This window comes from Narcine bancroftii, chromosome 4 (genome assembly GCF_036971445.1).
Source record: "Narcine bancroftii isolate sNarBan1 chromosome 4, sNarBan1.hap1, whole genome shotgun sequence".
NCBI classification, from domain to species: domain Eukaryota; kingdom Metazoa; phylum Chordata; class Chondrichthyes; order Torpediniformes; family Narcinidae; genus Narcine; species Narcine bancroftii.
In genome coordinates, this window is record NC_091472.1 from 103,276,938 (window position 1) to 103,300,092 (window position 23,155).

Below are 23,155 nucleotides of genomic sequence, written 5' to 3' on the forward strand. Positions count from 1 at the left end.
ACTAGTCTGGAGTTAGCTCCCCAATTTGATATTTATTCCTGGATGTTTCTGAGGAAGTCTTTGCAAAGTCAACTGGTTGAATGGATTGGTTTACATTTAGTCCCTACGTTAATGCTGGATGCTTTGTCCAGTTGTATCTTTTGTTCTGTTTTGACAAGTTAGGTTATGCAAATGGCCTTGTTTGGCATTTGGAATGTTCCTCATTTTCTGTGGTAACATAATTTTAATTTTTGGTAAAGATGATGGAACTGAGTAGTCAGAATTGAGAGTGACCATGTTGAATGGGATGAGTTATATGGGTATATTTTGTGGATGATGGTAATTAATTTTATACTTTCCAAAAGATCTGTCTGCACAGTTGAAACATTTATTCTTGCACCATCTGCAACCATAAATATATCTTTATCTATCCTTTTATTTATTAACTCTTTTTCTGCCTTGGTATATTGTAGTGATTTAAAGAATACTGTTTTTGGAGATGAATCTTTTTAAACATATTTTATATACAATTTTAAGTCATATGACATTAGTTATAACATATTGATACAAACATTATGATTAAATGAAACTTCCGCCACCACCCCCCCCCCCCAACCTCCCTTGTCTGCTCCACTAACACCCTCCCTCCTCCCCTATCAAATTTTTAGCTGTGAAAACTGAGACATCCACCAGAGTAGATTGGGAGATCAAATTTTAATACCAAGTGTTTTAAGTATGGGCTCCATACTTTTACAAAAAAAAAGATATTTATCCCTCAAATTATACATTATCTTTTCTAAAGGAATACAAGATTTCATTTCAGTATGCCATCTTTTCATGCCTAAAGCCAAATCAGATTTCCATGTAATAGCCAAACATTTTTTTAGAAACCGCCAAAGGCAAACATAAAAATTCAATTTGGTACATAGTCAATCTCAACCCGAAAGCCATCGTCTTAATGTCCCCTAATAAAAATAAAAATGGATAAAATGGTAAACTTACTTTTAATACCCCCTCTAAAAATGATTTAACTTGTGACCAAAAAATTTTAACCTTAGAACAAGTCTTTTTTGTAAAAGTATGGAGCCCATATTTAAAACACTTGGCATTAAAATTTGATCTCCCAATCTGCTGTGGTGAATGTCTCAGTTTCCACAGCTAAAAATTTGATTATGATTCTTTTTAAGTGATGATCTCCTCCTTTCTTTCTTTGTAGGCGGGTAGAGGAGGAGGAAGGGTGTTAGTGGAACGGACAAGGGAGGTTGGGGGGGGGGGGGGTTTCATTTAATCATAATCCCCGCAGTAACGTAAGCCCACCTTCAACCAAGTTGGTTCACTCCACATGATTCGGAGAAACAGCCAAGTACATAAAATATTGTGAAGGCCACAGGACTGGACAAAACCCCCATTCTTCTCATGAAGACATGCCCCCAGACTGGCTGCACCTTTAGCCCAGTAGTTAATGCAGGGACACCCATCAGATCAACACAAAGGCTGCTGACACTGGAAGCTCGAGCCGGCAAAGGATTGCTGAAGGGACTTAGTGCACCAGATAGGATCTATGGATAGAAATGGCCACCAGTCAATGTTCCAGACTGAGACAAGGAGCTCTGATAAAGGGCCCCGACCCAAAATAGTGACTGACCATCTCTCCCCATGGATGCTGCCTGACCCAATAAGTTCCTCCAGCAATCCTTTGTCAGCAACAACCACCACTGTGGCAAAATACAGACCAAGTGTGTTTGACTTGAAACATTAATTTTCCCTCTTTGAACACAGATGCTCTCTGTCCCCCTGAGGCTTTCTGTGTCGACAGCATCGAGTCCACGCTGCTGAATATCCAGCTGCGCTGGGTGGGTCACATCTCCAGAATGGAGGACCATCGCCTTCCCAAGATCGTGTTATATGGCGAGCTCTCCACTGGCCACTGTGACAGAGGTGCAGCAAAGAAAAGGTACAAGGACTGCCTAAAGAAATCTCTTGGTGCCTGCCACATTGACCACCGCCAGTGGGCTGATATCGCCTCAAACCGTGCATCTTGGCGCCTCACAGTTTGGCGGGCAGCAACCTCCTTTGAAGAAGACCGCAGAGCCCACCTCACTGACAAAAGGCAAAGGAGGAAAAACCCAACACCCAACCCCAACCAACCAATTTTCCCCTGCAACCGCTGCAACCGTGTCTGCCTGTCCCGCATCGGACTTGTCAGCCACAAACGAGCCTGCAGCTGACGTGGACATTTACCCCCTCCATAAATCTTCGTCCGCGAAGCCAAGCCAAAATTTTAATACTTAAAATTGTGTATAAAATATTTTTTTTAAATTCCTTTAAATCACCACAATATCTTTGGCTTGGCTTCGCGGACGAAGATTTACGGAGGGGTAATGTCCACATCAGCTGCAGGCTTGTTTGTGGCTGACAAGTCTGATGCGGGACAGGCAGACACGGTTGCAAGGGAAAATTGGTTGATTGGGGTTGGGTGTTGGGTTTTTCCTCCTTTGTCTTTTGTCAGAGAGGTGGGCTCTGCGGTCTTCTTCAAAAGAGGTTGCTGCCCGCTGAACTGAGGCACCAAGATGCACGGTTTGAGGCGATATCAGCCCACTGGCAGTGGTCAATGTGGCAGGCACCAAGAGATTTCTTTAGGCAGTCCTTCTACCTCTTCTTTGGTGCACCTCTGTCTCGGTGGCCAGTGGAGAGCTCGCCATATAACACGATCTTGGGAAGGCGATGGTCCTCCATTCTGGAGACGTGACCTACCCAGCGCAGTTGGATTTTCAGCCGCGTGGACTCGATGCTGTCGACCTCTGCCATCTCGAGTACTTCGACGTTAGGGGTGTAAGCGCTCCAATGGATGTTGAGGATGGAGCGGAGACAACGCTGGTGGAAGCGTTCTAGGAGCCGTAGGTGATGCCAGTAGAGGACCCATGATTCGGAGCCGAACAGGAGTGTGGGTATTACAACGGCTCTGTATATGCTAATCTTTGTGAGGTTTTTCAGTTGGTTGTTTTTCCAGACTCTTTGTGTAATCTTCCAAAGGCGCTATTTGCCTTGGCGAGTCCGTTGTCTATCTCGTTGTCGATCCTTGGATCCGATGAAATGGTGCAGCCGAGATAGGTAAACTGGTTGACCGTTTTGAGTTTTGTGTGCCCGATGGAGATGTGAAGGGGTTGGTAGTTATGGTGGGGAGCTGACTGATGGAGGACCTCAGTTTTCTTCAGTTTGACTTCCAGGCCAAACATTTTGGCAGTTTCCGCAAAACAGGACGTCAAGCGCTGAAGAGCTGGCTCTGAATGGGCAACTAAAGCGGCATCGTCTGCAAAGAGTAGTTCACGGACAAGTTGCTCTTGTGTCTTGGTGTGAGTTTGCAGGCGCCTCAGATTGAAGAGACTGCCATCCGTGCGGTACCGGATGTAAACAGGGTCTTCATTGTTGAGGTCTTTCATGGCTAGTTTCAGCATCATGCTGAAGAAGATTGAAAAGAGGTTTGGTGCGAGAACGCAGCCTTGTTTCACAACATTGTTAATGGAGAAGGGTTCAGAGAGCTCATTGCTGTATCTGACCCGACCTTGTTGGTTTTCGTGCAGTTGGATACCAAGGCAGAAAAAGAGATAATAAAAAGTACCTATTTCCTATGCACACCTAAAATCAAATCTGAAGAACTTAATTCAGATTTCTTTGTAGATGCATCTTGAATATCAGTGTGATTGAAGTAAGTCAGAATTTTAGTGTATCTGTACACTGTCCTTTTGTATGTAATAATAAACTCTAATCCAGGAAGTTCCCAATGCATTGCATTGTTAGTGATGTTCAGTAGCTTCAACCTCTGGCAAAATGGCAAAAATGTTTCATTGAATGTGATCCAGTCTAATGCACTGTTATAAACCAACTATTGTCAAGATTAACATATACTCATTGCTTGCATTAACCCCTGACTGATAAGCCACTTTAAGTTAAAAGAAATATTTATAAAGAAATAAACATTAATTTACCAGCTTGGTATTTTCATCTGGAATGCATTTCCAGGAAGTGTGCTGGGAATAGATTTGATGGGGAGTGGGAATGTGTGTGGCAGTGAAGAAAGAGCAGGATGTGAGCCTAATCGGATGTTTCAATCTGTAGTGATGTAAACGTCATGGGCTGATTGAGAACTGAATGTCCAGAGCTAGAGTACTGAATTAAACAGCTGGCTTGTCAGCAACTGTGATGCGAAGACAAATTGATATACATGTGTGAATTAAGTGAATTGATTTCCAAAAGTGACAGGTTGGAGGTTCATCATGAACATGTTCGCTGGAACTCTTCATCTCTTCTCTTTCGATTGCCCCCATTGCTTGCTGCAAATGGCTGGGCCTTAGAGGTGTTGATTTTAACAGTGACCTCGGAGTGCATGCCTATGAGTGGGAACGTGGGTGGGTAGTGTAGAAGAAGGGATTTAGTATGCTTGCCTTCAAGATGTGAGTATAAGAGTTGAGATGTCCTGTTGCAGCAGTATAAAACATTGGTTATTTCACACTTGGTGTATTGTGTTTAGTTCTGGTCACCAGGTGACAGGAAGAATGTGGCAGAAGGAATTCACCATGATGTTGCCTGGAATTGAGGGCTCTGGTTCCTCGAAGGGATTGGGCTTATTTTCATTAGAACAAAGACAGTTGAGTGGCGACTTTATGGAGGTTTATAAAATTATTGTCAGGTCAGGGCAAACTGGAAGGAGAGAGCACAGGTTTAAGATGGGATGGGAGAGATTTAAATATTTGAGGGCAGAGCATGATGAATAGCTGGAGCAAGTTATCATGCAGGGTTGAAACGATTAGTGCATTTGGACAGGGAATTCAATAGGAAAGGTTTTGAAGGATATGGGGTCAAAATCAGGCAAAAGAGATTACTTTGGAACAGCACCTCAATTGGCATGGAGCAGGCGGTCACGTTGTGTGCAGAAAGTTTCTAGGATTCTCTCCGATGTCACCATACATTTCCCCACATGTCCGATCCAATTATCACTGCCTGAGCAATTGTGATTATTATTGTTTCCTCCCACTGGCCGTGCCTGCAGCCAAGTCTGGACTTGTCCTCTCCACAGTCTGAGCACCGCAGGGGTTTCAGTGTGAATGGATCACTGAATGCTGTGATGACAGACTACCTCAGGCAAACTCACAAAAAGTCGACTGCAGTAGGAGAATAAAATGCTCATGATCACTGCCCCAAGTCGCTACATCAGATCAGATTAAGATTTCTTCTCAGAGTACATACATGACATCATATAACCCAGAGATTCTTTTTCTTGTGGGCAAGGGAGAATTACCACTTATTGGGAGTCCAAAAAAAAACTGACTCAACATAAACATGTAAACAAATAAATGAATGTAAACAAACTGCATTACAGAACAAAAAAAATTAATGAAGTGCAAAAAGTAAGAGTCCTTAAATAAGTCCATGATTGAGTTTGTTGTTGAAGTGTCTGATGGTGGAGAGGTAGCAGCTGTTCCTGAACCTGGTGGTGCAAGTCTTTGTAGGATCTATACCTCTTTCCTGATAGTAGCAGCGAGAACAGAGTGTTTGCTGGACTGGTGAGGATCTTTGATGATTGCTGCTCCTCTCTGACGGCAGCGTTCCCTGTAGATGTTCTCGATAGTTGTGAGGGTTTGGCCTGTGATGTCCTGGGCTGTGTCCACTACCTTTTGGAGGGCTCTACACTCAGGGGTATTGGTGTCCCCATACCAGACCATGATGCAGCTGGTCACCACACTTTCCACCATACACTTGTAGAAACTTGCCAGGGTTTCTGGTATCATACCAAACCTCTGCAAACTCCTGAGGAAATAGAGACGCTGAAATGCTTTCTTCACAATGCCATTAGTGTGTTGGGTCCAGGAAAGATCTTCCGAGATAATGATTCCAAAAACTGAAATTTGCTCACCCTTTCCACCTCTGATCCCCCAATGATCACTGGATCATATACCTCTGGTTTTTCCTTCCTGAAGTCAACAATCAGCTTCTTGGTTTTGGAGCCATTGATTGCGAGGTTGTTGTTGGTGCACCATTCGGCCAGGTTTTCAATCTCCTTCCTGCATGTTAACTCGTCGCTTTTTATACAGCCCATTACTGTGGTATCAGCGAATTTGTAGATGGTGTTATTGTTGTACTGAGCCACATTGTCGTGGTGTAAAGTGAGTAGAGCAGGGGCCCTCTCTGTGGTGCCCAGATGGAGGAGATGCTCTTACCAATCCTCACTGATTGTGGTCTGGAGGAGAGGAAATCAAGGATCCAAATACACAGTGGGGTGTTGAGTCCCAGGTCTTGGAGTTTGCTGATCAGTTTTGAGAGGATGATGGTGTTAAATGCCAAAGTGTAGTTGATAAAGAACATCCTGATGTAAGCATCTTTACTGTCTAAGTGTTCCAGGGCTTTGTGTAGAGTCAGTGAGATGGCATCTGCCGTAAACCAGTTGGTTTAAACCAGCTGGAAGGTATTCATGTCACCGCTCAGACAGGAGCTGATATACTTCAACACCAGCCTTTCTAAACACCTCATCACTGATGACGTGGGAGTCACTGGTCGATAGTCATTTAGGCAGGTCACTACATTCTTCTTGCGCACTGGTATGATTGACACCTGTTTGAAACAGGTGGGTACCATGCCCTGCCAGACTTTGGGCAGCACAGATTTTTAATTCTTAACCAGATACTCCATCCGGATTGGATGCTTTCCTCGGATTTACCCTCCTGAAGGCAGCTCTCATGTCATCCTGCGTTACGGAGAGGAGAAGATCATCAGGGAACATGGGAATGCACGGTAGTGGTTTTTCCTTGTTCTTATGGTTGAATCGGGCGGAGAAGGTATTGATTTCATCTAGAAGTGAAGCTTTGCTGTCTCCTACTGTTCCGGATTTGTGTTTGCAGCAGGTTATGTCATTTAGACCCTGGCACAACTGTTTATTGTTTTTTGTTCATTGTTTTTATTTTCATCTGGAAACTCCACTTCACCCGGGAGATGGCTTTCCAAAGGTCATTCCTGCTCCTTCTGTACCAATCTGGATCTCCGGTCTTAAATCCCTGTGATCTGGCTCTTAGCAGGTTCTGGATTTCATTGTTCATCCAGGGCTACTGACTGGGGAAAACCCTGAACTCGTCAGGGGAAGATGGAGATCAGCGGGAATTCAAGGAGCCTTGGAGTGAAACATGAAAGTCTGCAGATGCTGTGGTTGTAGTAAGCACACAGAAATACTGTCGGGACTCAGCAGGTCATGCAGTGTCCATAGGAGATAAAGATATATAACTGATGTTTTGGGCCTGAGCCCTTACTCAAGGTGTGATTAAAAAGCAGGCAGGTGCCTATATTAAAAGGCTGGTGAAAAGGGAAGAATGGGTGAAGGAGGAGTACTGACCACATACAGGCAGAAGGTGAGAGGAGTAAACCATGAAAATGCCGACACTGTGAATGAAGTAAGAACACAATGCAAAAGAGAAAAGGTGAGCTTGAGAGCAGCGGGGAGTACTGAGAGGGAGCAGCGAGAGAGACTGTCAGTGTCAGAATATTAGAGTGTTTGTCATGTCTGGTTGTATGTGTGTTTTGTACTGAGGAGCGGAGAAGGCTATTTTGTCGGGTTGTACTTGTTCAGTCAGATGACAATAAATTTGACTTGACTTGATTCATAGAACCCCTTTGAAGAGGAGAACTTCTTCTGGGTCGGCATCCCTTGAAGAGATTTATGAGGATGCCTACCTCTACGTAGAACATAGAAGAGACCTCCACTCTATGATCGCTGTGTCAAGTGCAATTCCAGTTTTAACATTATCTTTATCCTTCCACGTACTGCATGTCCATGAGTCGATCTGAAAGCTTAAACACTGCTATCACATCTACAGTACTTCCACCACTACCTGCGGCAGCCTATTCCAGGCACCCAGTGTAAACAGACTTGGGCTGTCCATCTCCTTTGAACTCCTCAGCCCCTCCTCTCAGATGCTTGTCTTCCAGTGTGTGCCATTTTTACCCTGGAAGGAATATTCTATCTGACTACTGTAGCTAGGCTTCTCACAATTTTGTTTATTCTGTCACAACATACTCAGTACAGTGAGAGGGTTTTTAATATTTTTGTTATTTTTCCATAAATATACAAATTTGTATATTTATTATATATATATATTAATCCTCAACATCCATTGGAGCGCTCACACCCCTAACGTCGAGGTACTCGAGATGGCAGAGGTCGACAGCATCGAGTCCACGCTGCTGAAGATCCAGCTGCGCTGGATGGGTCACGTCTCCAGAATGGAGGACCATCGCCTTCCCAAGATCGTATTATATGGCGAGCTCTCCACTGGCCACCGTGACAGAGGTGCACCAAAGAAAAGGTACAAGGACTGCCTAAAGAAATCTCTTGGTGCCTGCCACATTGACCACCGCCAGTGGGCTGATAACGCCTCAAACCGTGCATCTTGGCGCCTCACAGTTTGGCGGGCAGCAGCCTCCTTTGAAGAAGACCGCAGAGCCCACCTCACTGACAAAAGGCAAAGGAGGAAAAACCCAACACCCAACCCCAACCAACCAATTTTCCCTTGCAACCGCTGCAATCGTGTCTGCCTGTCCCGCATCGGACTGGTCAGACACAAACGAGCCTGCAGCTGACGTGGACTTTTTTACCCCCTCCATAAATCTTCGTCCGCGAAGCCAAGCCAAAGAAGAAGAAGAAGAAGAAGATTAATATATATATATTAATATATATATTAAAATATATATATTAATATATATATATTAATATATATATATTAATATATATATATTAATATTTATATAAAATATATATATATATATATAAAACTTTTTTTCTCACAAAACAAACCAAAAACAACAACCCCTTCCCTCCCTCCCCCTTCACAGATTAAATCTGAACACTGTCAGGACTTGCAATTGGGTTTAAAAAGGAAAATCTTTGTTGGGAAGGTCACTTGTATTTTTATAATTGTAACATTTTTTTATATTTGGGCCCCTAAATAGACCAAATATGATTTCCATATTTTTATAAATGCATCGTATATTTTCATTAGATTTTATGTGATTTTTTTTTTTTGCGCCCCCCCCCCCCCCCCCCCATTATTCATCTCTGTCTACCATTGTGCTATCTGTAGAGGGGATTGGATTTCAAAGTAATCGCAATACATTTCTCAGCCACAGCTAAAGCTATTTTAATAAATGAAATTTGGAATTTAGTTAGTTTGTTACTTATTTCAATAAAATTGCCCAAAAGATAAAGCTCCGGGGTCATCCGTGAAGAGCCCCTATTATCCGTTAATATTTCAGTTATATCCTGTTTTAAAAAGGTCTCACCTTCACACACGACCATGTCGCTTGTAAGAACATTCCTGTTTCTATTCCACATCCAAAACATATCTCTGATATTTCCAATTTTGATTTATGTACTTTCTGTGGTGTGAGATATAATTGGAGTAGGAAATTATATTGCACTAATCCGTATCTTGTGTTTATAATTGATGTCGTGCTATCCAAACACCAATCAGACCATCACCTTTCCATTATTGCAACTCATATCTCTCTCTCAATCTCTGTAAACCTGATTTTGCACTTTCATTTTGGAGAGCAAAGTACATTCTAGATATAAATTTAGATGTGTTCCCCAGCCAAATAGTTAATTCCATCTCACTAATTTCAGATGGAGCCAAGTTTGGTCCCCATCTTTGTCTGAAGAATAATCTTAACTGGAGAAAGCAAAAGAAAGTCCCATTAGCTACTCCGTACTTATTTCTTAATTGTTCAAAAGACATAAACGATCCTTCCATATAATGACGGTCGACATATCTTATTCCTTGGTCATTACCATGTATTCAATATTTAGTTACCCAGATTCAAAGGCAGTACAGGTACACAATCCTTTATTCGGATATCTAAAATCCAGAAAGCTCCAAAAACTAGCATTTTTTTTTCCTGGTGCTGGTACAGGGTGGGGGTGGGGGGGGGGAGGGAGGGAGGCAGGATGGATGGATATGGCAGCACGATTTAAGTGGGCTTAAATCTGGGACAGCTGGCTTTTGTTCTGAAATCCGGAAAAATCCAAATTTGGAAGACACTGTCCCCCAAGGGTTCTAGATAAAGGATTGTGTATCTGTAGTACATTTTCACATATTGGTGTCCTCTGAGATGTACCACATTCATTTATTTCTTGCCATATTGTAATCATGTTTATTAATACAGAATAGTATTTTTTTTTGTTATTGACTTAACATTCCACTTATAAATAAAGTCCTTCATTGTCCCCTCTTTTATTGAATTCAGTTCCATTCAAATCCACCAAGGGGTTTATTTTCTTCAAAGAAAGATTATAGAAATCTTGTTTGTGCTGATGGACTCTGGGATTTTAAGAAGAATTATCTAAGTCACAAATGTTTATTGTCCCATGTTAACTTTTCCATTGCAATTCTTGGTACTTTGTTATTCCATAGGAATTGTCTTGTACAATAATGTAATAATTTAAAGAAGTTTTTAGTTAGTGTAATAGGGAATGATTGAAAGAGATACTGTAGTCTTGGCATTGCCTTCAATTTTATACAATTTACCCTTCCTATTAATGTAATTGGCAGATCTTTCCATTCTGTAATTTTTTTTTCTATAAAGCTTATATAAATTATTATCTGTCATTATTTTTAAGTGTTTAATTCCATCCTTCTTCAATTTAAATCTACAACCTTTTTGGTATCTTTCATATTCAAAATTCTGCAATGACATTATCTCACTTTTATCCATATTTATTTTATAATGACTATGGCAAAAAGCGAATGTGGTTCTACAGTGCTTGATCTTGTGATATCTGCTTTGGTCTTCAGTTCTTTTGTGTTTGATCTCCAAGGCTCAGTTCGATATCGCTGTTGCCAGTGAACTCATGGCAATCCTTGCTTTAACTGACAGTCTGGCTGACATGAAGAACCGACTTGGAAAGATTGTGGTTGCCAATGACATGAAAGGGCGACCAATTACAGCAGAAGATCTGGTAGGTGTCCAAATTAAGTTCGGAAATTAGAAACCTTCAAAATCCATGTGTTGGTGTCTGTTTTCCAAGAGTACAAAATCAACTTAACTCCTTTCAGAAAGTTGCTTCTAATTTTTCAGCTTCTTCTGGGGAGAATTGAAAGGAAGGCTTGTAGCTTCACTTTACTGCTGGAAAATACTCAGCCAGCTGATGTTAGACACAACAAGCTCTCACAAACACTGATATCATAGTGGCCAATATATTCTGCTGCTTAAGTTAAATGGGAAATATTGGAAAGATCACTGTGGAAACTTTCCTTTTCAGTTTGAGGTCACAGTAACTTGGGAGCAGACAAAACTTTGGCTCCTGTCTTGTCTGAAGCTCACCACCTCTGAGAATGTACCACTTCCTTAATGATACACAGAGGTGTCCATCTTAATTATCTGCTGCACTTCAAACATGAGCCCATCTGAGGGGAGAATGCATATTTACAAAATATCATTTGGGGAGGGAGAGAAGAGGAAAGGAGTTTCCAGTAATGCTGCGACGTTACATTTATATTTCTTTCTTCTTTGGCTTGGCTTCGCGGACGAAGATTTATGGAGGGGTGTGTCCACGTCTGCTGCAGGCTCGTTGGTGACTGACAAGTCCGATGCGGGACAGGCAGGCATGGTTGCAAGGGAAAATTGGTTGGTTGGGGTTTTTCCTCCTTTGTCTTTTGTCAGTGAGGTGGGCTCTGCGATCTTCTTCAAAGGAGGTTGCTGCCTGCCCAACTGTGAGGCGCCAAGATGCACGGTTGGAGGCGATATCAGCCCACTGGCGGTGGTCAATGTGGCAGGCACCGAGAGATTTCTTTAAGCAGTCCTTGTACATCTTCTTTGGTGCACCTCTGTCTCGGTGGCCAGTGGAGAGCTCACCATATAACATTTATATTTTTGTTCTTGGGAAGTAGAGAGGAAAAGCTTTCCCTCTTTAAAAACTGACCAAATAGAGTACAGCAAATTAAATTTTTCAAAGCAGTTGACCTGATTAAACTATTTTCATAACCAGCCATGATTATAGCTGCTCAGACGCTAGCCTCTGAGATGTTGAGTTGATGTTATTCAACCTCGCCTTTGAGCAGGTTTTCTCAATGAGTCTGTATCCTCTTTGTGGCTCCCTCTCAAATTGAAGAAGTCCACCTTTGGACATGATTGCATTAAATACGTGCAAGCTGTTGTTTTTTTTATGTCCACCTGTGAAATGCAATGATTCAGGGCTAATATTTCACTGTGCTTACCACCAATTTCTCCAAATTCTGTCTTTTAAACAAATGGTAACATTTGTGAAGAGTTAAAATGACCACAGATCTGATCAAATGCAGGTCAACGACAGAGCATTTAAAATCTTCTGTTAAATCAATTTTAAATATTGCTTGTCTCATGACTAGAAGGAGAGTGGCTTGAGAGTTCTCATTAAATATTAACTTTTTAATACAACATTGAGTTATGTAGCTAATTCAGATCCAACCCTGGACAGTTAAGTGTTTTCTGTTTAGACTCAGTTAAACCATGGGTTTGTTTTGCATTGGAAATTCCAGTCATGGGACTGCTTCACAATGATCTGATTAATGCAACTATTTGGAGGCAAGTCCTGGCTCCTCTAAATTCTCCATGGGCTGTTGGCAAGATTAAATCTCCTGCAGATAATACTGATAAATTCAGCAAATTTGACCCAAACACCTTTGTGTCAAACATCTAAACAAGTGATCATTGGCTATTTGAGCGATCAATGGCATTGGTGTGGATAGACACCACCCCCACCCCCCCCCCTTCCTCCAGAATGACACTGATGACGTGTCTGGAATCTGAGCTTGGTCTGACCACAGTGAAGCAGAGGGAAGCTTGCTTGTGGTTGCCGTTGAGCTATTCTCAACTGTGTGTTTGAGAGGATGGTTAAATGGGGTGCTTTACTGGCCTGTTGAAAGTCCTCTTTGCTTGACCAATCCGAGGTGAGGTGGGGAGGCCATCGCTATTCCTTTTCAGTGATGTTTAGTGATGAGCTTGAATTCAAGCCTTGACGTGGTCATCTCTGGAGAGTGTGAGTGAAGGAGTGTGGAGAATCTATCACACGGGGACATTCCTGAAGTCTACACTGAGGCACACAGAGTAAGGACAGCAATCTCCTTCCCCATAGGACATTAATAACCAGTGGGTTTTGCAACATTCCACCTTTAAATACATTAAACATCAGGTTGATTCATGATTGAATGCTGGTCAATATGGTAGGATAGTGTGATGAAAATCTTCCATTAAATCAGATTAAAATAAAAAGCAGACTTTATTTCCACATTTTGGTTTGTAACCTGAATTCTCAAGCTAGTCATGAAAGCAGTCAGTGCTAGAACTGCCAATCGGTCCGCATCTGTGGAGAGAGAAATCGCTGGTGTTTAGTGTGGATAAACTTTAAGTTCTGACATTGTCTAAAACTTGAATTGATATGGATGGCTGGCCGAGAGCCCAGTTAGAAGAGATGACAATGTTTATTGTGATATACATTTCATGTATACTGCAGCTGACAGACACTTGATTAAAAAAAAAACTACAGTAGTAAACATTAAATTAAAAAGTGTGGATAAATACAAAGGATAAATCTTCATTGTTACCATAATGCAAGAACAAAATGTGGTGAAACAATAGATGGGCCTTTTTGTGGTGTTGGTGTGGTTATAGTTGGGGTAGTACAGGGAGGTTCAAGAGGCTGATAGCTGTTTGAAAGAAACCCCTTCTTGAACCAAGAGGTGCTGGCCTTCAGATGTGAAGGTAGCAATGAGCAGAAGCTGTGACCAGGGAAGTGATGATGTCCATTAAATTTACATAGGGCTAGTTGCCAGAGACAGAGTAGGATGTTTGCAAGCAACTAAATGCTCAAGATCACTCTTGCGGCATGAGTAGAGATGTTTGGTAAAGAATTCACTGAACCTGTGAATAGCTTCATTGCACAGGAAATTGCGTTGTTCACATTCCAATCACTCTGTTTGGGGTGGGGAGGTGTGGTTTAAAACTTGCATCCTGTGGAATTTTAAATTGGTCCATAAACCTCTATGAGAATGGTGTGAATTTTAATGCTGATTCGTTATCAGATTAACTTTCCCTGTTTTCTGTTTCTGCAGGGCGTTAGTGGTGCACTGGCTGTCCTGATGAAGGACGCAATCAAGCCAACGTTGATGCAAACACTAGAGGTGAGAGTACACACATCGAGATTTCATTGCCACAGGACCACAATGTTCGGGCAGATTTTGAAAAGAACGTTGCATCAGTGGTGTTGGTCTTCAGGCATTGTGGAGTGGCTAATGGTGATTAAAGTACATTGAATTATAAAATGGTGATTAAAGCAAGCAGTGTGCTGGAAAGTGAGATTCCACAACAATGTAATCTTCCTCTGGATTGTGCAGAACCGTCTGTGTCCACGTGCACGTGTATTTGTGTTCCTCGGAAAATCTGCTTGCCGCAGAGTGGGACTCAGTGTTCTCACTTTCTGAGTCTAGCAGTACGTTCATACTGGGATTGGAACTGTGCAGCACGTTTGCTGAGGCTCTATCCATTCTGAGAACCAGGGACAGAAAGCAAAGCTGACGTGTAGTTTTGCCAGATGTGATTTCTCCAAAGATGGCACTTTTTGCGTAAAGGTTAGTGCAACGCTTTACCGTGCCTGAGACCTGGGTTCTCAACCGCTGCTGTCTGTAAAGAGTTGGTTCATTCTCCCTGTGGATTTCGTCCTACATTCCAAAGATGGACAGGATTGGTAGGTCCATTGGGTGTAATTGGGGACCATGGGTTTCATGGACTGGAAGGACCTTCTACCATGCTGTATCTTAAAAATAAATTGAGAAAGTTTAATGTCTGACATCAAGAATTTAATCTATTCAAATTAAGGGTTTTTTTACAAATTGAAGTTGATTAGAAGCAAACATCCAAGGTGTGTTTTTTTTAATTATATATCAGATGCTAAAGAAAATAAATCCCTTGTATGTGGTCTCATTGGCTCTTTCAAGTCCACCTGAATTGTTGGGGTGGTTTAACGTATTTAAAAGGGCATCTTCTGATAGTGTGGCACTCCTTCACGATATTGCATTTTGATAGCATCTCAGATCTCTGGCATTGGGTTTGGAATCAGCCAAGATACCCTGACTCCAAAGAGAAAATGTTCCCATGAAGCAAGCCGACTCCTAACTTGGTGAATCAAGACAGAAGAGACTTAATTGGCCTGGATCGTGGACGAGCTGGATCTAAATATCACGTGTTTACAGTTTGTTCCCTAAGTTTAGTCTGGTTGTGGGAAGGATGAAGAAAATCTTCAAAAGCTTCACTTGATAAGTATTTAGCTGCTGGATTTTAGTTATTGGGAATCTGTTTCTTTGTGTATGCATTTTCCTGTTCCTGGGATTTTGTGCATTTTGCCTGAATAGCAGTACGTGAGAACTTTCCCTTGTGACACTCCCTTTTCTCCTCTCACTGTGTGGGTGCAAGGGGAGTGTGTGTTTTCACAGGTGGAGCTCGAGGGGCCTCTTTGGAACAGGAGCTCTCGATATTCCTTGGGCAGATTTTACAATTCACTGTCATTTTGTTATGTGTTTTTAAAAAGTGACTTGTGAAAAATTACAGTTGAAGGGAAAGCTGTGTTGAAGGGAAGAGGAAAGGAACTAATGGATTTATCAGGTGGAAAAGAATACAGAGCATTAGGGAGCTTCCAAAGTTACTCCCACTGCTGTTAAAGACACCAGCCTAAGATGATACCGAGTGGGGTTGAAGGACAGTGGCAGGGTTTGGAGGGAATTTGGTGGGTGTGACGGATGATGAACGGAGGTTGGTGGTCTTCTATGAAGCCATGCTTTGGAGTGTGAAATGCGATCTGTGCATGTCACAACATTGTTGTTTGTTGTGGCTTTGAAAATTCTACTTCTAAGTGAATTTGGGGAGTTCAGACCAAGTTCGGTGAGTTAGTCATGTAGCTGCTTGTGAAAGTTCATCCACTCCCTTCAGCGCCTGCATGATGGGGAGAAAACAAAATCATGCTGTTAATGGGAAGGCGAACTTGTTCGCGCATGTAACCTTATTTCAAGTGGGTTGACCAAAGGGATCTGTTTATTGTCACTCCACTAGTATTATTGCTGAACAGGTACTTCATAAAGAAAAAAAAACTGCAATGGTGTACACTAAATTAAGAAGAGAATAATAGGGGCGTGGCCATGCGAAGGACCTAGACAGTTGTGTTTTGGTTGAACTCTCCGTGAAGAGTACTAAATAGACAGTCAAAACTTGAAAATGAAAAAGAATGGACAAAACTAGCACGAAGAAGCCAAGGCAGCTGAGAACAAAGATTGAAGAAGCTCCTATTCAACCGGGTACATTGGGTGAAAGTCCGAAAGGGAGTGTTGCAAAAATGGCGACAGGACCAGCAGAACCAGGTAAAACTGGGGAGTCTGGTCAAGAATTTAGCATCATCCTGGAACAAATGGAGAATTTGAGTAACCAATTGATTCATAAGTGTTGAAACCGTGATGAGAGATATGATGGAGAAAATTTCTGAAATAAAAGAGATTGTTGAAGACCTGATGGAGAGAATGGGTTGAGCTGAGAGTGAATTGATGAATTAAAGGGGAAGGATCACTATTAAAGAGTTAGAGATTTTACTGTTAAAAATATTGTTTTAAAGAAGAATATGGATAGAACATTAAAAAGTATTAGTTTTACTGTTAAATGGAATTAATAGGTTGATGAAGAGAAAAAGGTCTTGGCATACCTAAAAAATTAAAGGCAAATATAGTCTTTTTTTTAAAAAAAAACACATCTATATTGATTAGAGGAGATTACAATTTTTATTTAGATCCAGTATTGGATAAATCCGCAAGAATAGTAACAAGGCTGAAATTTATAATTTATAAAGGATTTCAATTTAAATGGTATATGGAGGTGGCTCAACCCCTTAGAAAGAGACTACTCGTTTTACTCAAGGGTGCATGATTCGCATACAAGGATTGACCTGTTTTTAATGTTTGCACAATTACAAAGAGAATGGTAAAAACAGAGTATTTGGCAAGACTTTTATCAGACCACTTGTCATTAACATAACTATTACAATAATGGGAAAAGCAAGAATCTATGTATAGATGGTGCCTTAATGCTACGCTATTAAATATTTTGTGAAAACAATTCTTTCATTTTGACAACAGTTTTCTAATATGCATATGCATAAGGCTTATTTGAGAGAACAAATTATTTCTTGTACTAAAAATTTTAAGAGAGAATGTGCAAGAGATTTAGAAGGTCTAGAGAATATAAAAGAATATAAGATATCAGGAACACAGGAAAATTATAGAATATTAGAGAACAAAATGTTGCAACAACATAATACACTACAGACATATAGAACAGAAAAAAAATTAAAAACCAAACAAAAATATTATGAATTAGGAGACGTGCACAAAGTGTTACCATGGCAGGTTAAAATTGAGGGAGTCATCCAGAATGATAAATACAATAGAAACAGAACCTGATACTATCACAAGAAATCAAAAAGAAATAAATAATATGAAACCATATAAATCAGAATTAGTAGGGGATGAAAACAAGATGGATTTTTAACAAATGTTGAACTTCCTGAACTAGAAGAGAGAGGAAAAAGACTACTTTGATGCACCTTTTACAAGGGAAGAAATAGAGAAATCTCCAGGTACTTTACAAGCTAATATGTCCCAGGGGAAGATGGGTTCCCTCCTGAGGTCAATAGACAATTTAAAGACTTGTTGATACCTCTGTTGATGGATGTGTAGAACCAGGCAGTGGAGACCCAGACCCTCCCAGAAACATTTTCAACTGCTATAATTACCGTGCTTTCAAAGAAAGGTAGAGACCCATTAAAAACCTCATCATACAGACCATTATCACTTCTGAATGGAGACTAAAATTCTAGTAAAGGCACCAGCCAACAGATTGGGTGAGTATTTACCAAAATTAATACATCTAGATCAGGTGGGATTTGTTAAAGGATCAAATAGTCTAGGTAGATTATTCAATATAATACACATAGCAAAATCAAGGTTGAATCCAAACACAACAATTTCTTTAGATGTAGAAAAGGCATTTGATTGACGAGAATGGTTTTTCTTATATAAAATGTTGGAAAAATTTGGAGTAGGTAGAAAATTTATAAATTGGATTAAAAACTCTTTATCTTAAGCCACAATCTAAAATTAATGTCAGTGGATTACGTGAATTTGGAAATTCCCCAAAAAGTCTCATGAAATAAACTGGAGACTGGCCCCCTGGACAATGGAGGGTGCATCAGCACCCTCTCCTCATCAGCAGGCAAAGGGAAAGGCAGAGGAAGCCCTGAGATGGAGCAGGGAGGTAGGAAGGAAACACAACCGGAAAGATTTTGAGGAAAGAACAATACCCATCCCTGAGTCCCAGAGACCAGGGCCTGCATCCAGTCCCCACCCCCCACCCCCCCAGGATGCTGGGGCAGTGTTCCCATCCACTCATCTCTGGGGACTATTTAGTTGAGCACAGTTGGAGACCTTGGGGCAGACTCTTGCTTCTCTTTCTCTAATTGTAAGAAGCGCCTGGCAATTTCTGCTGATGGTGAATATGCCTTTCTTACTGCAGACTAAAGGAAATTTTGTGTGATATTAAACCTATTTTGTTAAGTGACAATGAAAGAATCTTAGCTGTTGTGCTTCGCATTGTCCATGAGTGATCAGACCTTTTAGGATTGAAGGTGTAAAAGATGTTCTTTAGACATTCCAAACCTGTCTGTTTGCTTCCCATCACAATTCCCAACTCAGCTCTTCCACCCCAATCTTGAGTTATGAAGTCTCATCTTTCCAACCACTGCTCCAGAAGGCAGCCAACATCATGAGGGACCTACATCACTCTGGTTACAAACCTCTTCTCACTGCTGCCTTTGGTCAGAAGACTGAAAGCCAGCACCTCTGGGTTTAAGAACAGTTTTTTCCCATTAATGATCAGGCTATTGAACCTTCCCTTGTTGCACTAATCAGGGACTGCTCCAACACCACAAGAGGGCCATCCATACTGTTGCAAAGTCCCTCTTTTTACACCAGGATACTAAATATTTATTGTCTTTTTTTTGTATATTGCCTCATTTTAATTCTGGTAAATATACTATTATAATTATGTAAACCTGTTCAGCTGCAACAAGTAGGAATCTCAAGGCATATGGCAATGTGTATGACAATAAACTCATTATGGCTTTGACTGTGAGCAATTATGTTTTTTACATAGAACTTGCATGATTTCTCTGTTCTCAAGTGTCTCTCTACCTTCCGGGGGTGGCTGTTCACTTAGGAACGACCAATTATCTATATTACACTGCAGAATACCTGAAGTGTGCTATTTTCATAGGCTGGGAATCCTATTCATTAGTCCGTTGATCACAGATCGCCTGCAGTTCAATTTGGACCACATGCGATCCATGAAAATTACTAGGGATCGAGGAGATAAAATGTCAGAATGGGAATGAGTCCTTCTTCCTGTTCCAATCTTTTTACACAGGCTGCATTCTGGGAAATTGGAAATAATTTCCTGGAATGCAGCGGCTGTGTGAAAAAAACATAATTGACTTGAGTCTAAAATTTTTTGTTCAGATCTCTCCATGATGTTCTGGTTCCTGTCTCTTATCTTCTCCAGCCTGCCATGCTGTGAGATCTCTGGATTCCTCCAGTGAATCTCTGTAATATTGGCCACTGTGGTTTTCTTTGATGTGTCAGAATCCCTCCATAAACCCCTTCATCTCTTTTTCCTACTTGAAAGAACATACACCCTTGCAGTACACAGAAGTGCTGAAAAAACTCAGCAAGTCACTCAGCAACCACATGAATTGTTGTGACAATAAGTCCATCCTGAAGTAAAGGAAGAGACACTGCAGTCGCTGGAATCTGGACAAAGAAAAGATCTGCTGAAGGAACTCCAGGACCTGCAACGTTGGTGCGAGAAAGGCTCAATGTTTTGGGTTGAAGACTTGTCACTGAGATTCCATTCTGGACGAAGAGCTCCAACCTGAACCTTGCCCATTCCTTTTCTCCCCTTGCGTTCCTCCGGCATATTGTTTGTTGTTGAAGTAAAGGAATATTATTCTGATGAGCTGTGAAAGGCCATTCCCGTGATGTGATCCATCAAGGCCGTCGAGTCCATTTGCAAATACTTCCACGGCTTCATCCCGTTCTCTAAAGGAAGATGGAAAGCTCGACTCCCCACATCAACTGTCTCAATCCCATTTCCTTGGCTGAATTAAAATCAAGCTCTCCATGTACAGGAGCAGTTCAGCTGAAAGAGTCTGCAACCCTAACTGATGGGCAATGCATCACCAGGAGGCTGATCTGGAGGACTGACGGTGGCGATTGTCATTTCCCTCCAGTTTGCTTTGACCTCATTCTCATCGATATTGCATGAGTTTTATTCCTATTTGCTGTGTCTGCTTTTCAACTGAAAAGCCAATTCGCATTTAATAAAATAACAGCTAAACCAACCACAGCTTACAACAGGCAATTAGCGTGCATAACCTTGCTGTAGAATTCGCAATTGCCATGCAGTTGTTTTTAATAGGTTAAAATGTAAAGCTAATGGCTTGGGGATTTCTACAGATGCATTACCATGTGACCTGACCATTTTGATTCTTCCCTTGCTTGTGAAGTCGTGCATTTTAGTAAGAAGGCTGTTATATTGGCGATGTGCAAAAGGAGCAAATTCACATATTGCTAAAAGTAGCAATGCAAGTTGGTTGTTAAAGTCCAAATGAGGAACTGATGTTCCCTTCTGCAATGTGAAATGGACTGTGCTGATATTTGTTATGTGGATTTGGTGTAAAATGGCTAAAAGGCTCCCCAGAAAGTTCAAGTCGGAATTCGAGAGGAGTCACAAAAGAAGCTACAGCATCAGTAAAGACTGAACTGGCAAGGGGATTTGCACCTGTGAAAGATTTTTAATTTCTGCGAAGTAAAAGACAAACTTTAATCCTATAACTTGTGCATTGGAATTGCACCAGTGACTGGTCACCTTTTCTGCAAGTGGTGGCAGTGGTATTGTTTGATTATGCTCGTGTCAAACATTTTGTGAGAATCTTTCCCAACTTTCAAGCGCTGCTGCAGAATGTAATCACAGAAATCTCTCCCATTAACCCAACTTTTCAACCTTTCAAAGCAACTCTGGTGCAACGTTGAATTTATTTGTGCAGATTTATTGTGTGAATGTTTGCCTTATGAATTGTTAACCAGGTTAACTCTATTTTAGAGACACGTGAGAGACTGCAAATGCTGGAAATTGAAGAAACGATCTACTGGAGGAACTTGGCAGGTTGAGTGGCAGCAGTGGGAGAAAAAGAACGGTCAACGTTTCAGGCTGGAACTTTTATCTAATCTTCAAGACCCAGTCTCGAGAAAGGTTTCTGGCCCAGTTGATGACCATTCCTTTTCTCCCACTGATGCTCCTCAAGCTGTTGAGTTTCTCCAGCAGATTGTTACTCTGCTTTGTTTTAAAATGGGGGTGGGGGAGAAAAACATTGGAATTACAGTAAAACCCAGTAAATCTATGGGGATTGGTTGATGCTGGATAAATGTATTTTCTGGTTCCTTGAGATTGCATAATGCGTGGATTGATGAACTATTGGCGAGGAACGCCAATTTTAAACTTCCTTATATTTTACCTACTTGCCAGTTGGTTGAGGTTGCCTGTTGTTTGAATTCCGGATAATGGGGGTTTTACTGTCATTCCCGTGGTTATTTCCAATAGGTACTTTTTAATAGCCTTTTGTTCTCCTCCTCCCTGCAGGGAACCCCTGTTTTTGTGCATGCTGGACCCTTTGCAAACATTGCTCATGGCAATTCTTCAGTCTTGGCTGACAAGATGGCACTGAAGTTGGTTGGCAAGGAGGGGTTTGTGGGTAAGTTGGGTGTTTGATCCAAAGCTTGATACCGTTACAAGGGTGAACCACAGCTGTCAAGGTTCCGGGAATTCCAGATAATTCCCGGAACAGAGATCACCCATTGAGAGTAGCCTTTACTGATTAGTGCTCAGGTACCAACCAGTACATTCAGAAGGACTTGGATATGTTTAAGCTGGATTTAAAGGAATAATGGGAAGTAGCATCCCTTTCTGGCTAGTGATGGCCAATGAGCATTAGCAGAGAGTCAATAATTAACTTCCTCCACTTGATGTTCAGGGAATGATAAGTGCACAGGAACAGGCCCTTCAGCCCACAATTGCACACATACATACAACATGATAACAGGCCATTTCAGCCCAGAAGTTGGTGCTGGCCATTTTACACCCTGGTATGTTTTGAAACCCATGCAGACTTAAGGAGAACGTATAAACTCTTTACAGACAGCACGGGTTTCGAACCCAAGTCCAGTCCCAATTGCTGGCACTGTAAACCATTGCACTAACCGCGAGGCCAACTGTGCTGCCTTTTCAATGCTGACTAATCCTATTACCATCTAATACACAAAAGTGCTGGAGAAACTCAAGCAGGTCAAGCAGCGTTCTTTATGGCAAAGATGCATCAGCAACATTTTGGATGTGAGACCACTATCAGTGAGGATTGGTAAGAACATTTCCCCAATCTCCATCAGTACTGGAGCACCAAAGGGTTGCGTTCTTAGTCTGCTGCTCTACTCGCTTTACACCTATGACTGTGGGTATCAGTCCGACAATAACACCATGTACAAATTTGCCAACAATACCAAGGTAGTGGATTGTATAAAGAAAGATGATGTCAGCATACAGGAGGGAGATTGAAAACTAGGCTGAATGGTGCAACAACAACCACCTTGCACTCAATGTCATCAAAACTAAGGAGCTGCTTGTTGACTTCAGGAAGGGAAAGCCTACAATACACTGATCAAAGGTAGAGAGGGAGAGCAAATTTAAGTTCTTGGAAGTTCTTGGGCCCAACACACTAATGGCTTCGTGAAAAAAGCAAAGTCAGTGCCTCTACTTCCTCAGAAGTTTGGTATGACCCCCACAAACCCTGGCAAATTTCTACAGATCTGCGATGGAAAGTGTGCTAACCAGCTGCCACACGGGGACACCAACCCCCCCCGAGCATAAAGCCCATCAAAATGTGGACACAGCCCAGGACATCAGGGGCAAAAACCTCCCCACTATTGAGAACATCTACAGGGAACGCTGCCATAGATGAGCA

General features: G+C 41.6%; 1 protein-coding gene across 4 annotated transcripts in view; it reads left to right on the forward strand.

Annotated features, from left to right (window-relative positions):
• Nucleotides 1-23,155, forward strand: part of mthfd1l (methylenetetrahydrofolate dehydrogenase (NADP+ dependent) 1 like) — a 198,225-nt gene that overhangs the window by 95,521 nt on the left and 79,549 nt on the right. For all 4 annotated transcript variants that reach the window (XR_011355972.1, XM_069932267.1, XM_069932269.1 and 1 more), the window contains exons 18-20: nt 10,835-10,975; nt 14,106-14,174; nt 21,781-21,892. Coding sequence is in view for 3 of the 4 variants with exons in the window: in XM_069932267.1 (XP_069788368.1) it covers nt 10,835-10,975; nt 14,106-14,174; nt 21,781-21,892 (322 nt within the window). In the remaining variant the exon portion in view is untranslated. The remainder of the gene's footprint in view (nt 1-10,834; nt 10,976-14,105; nt 14,175-21,780; nt 21,893-23,155) is intronic.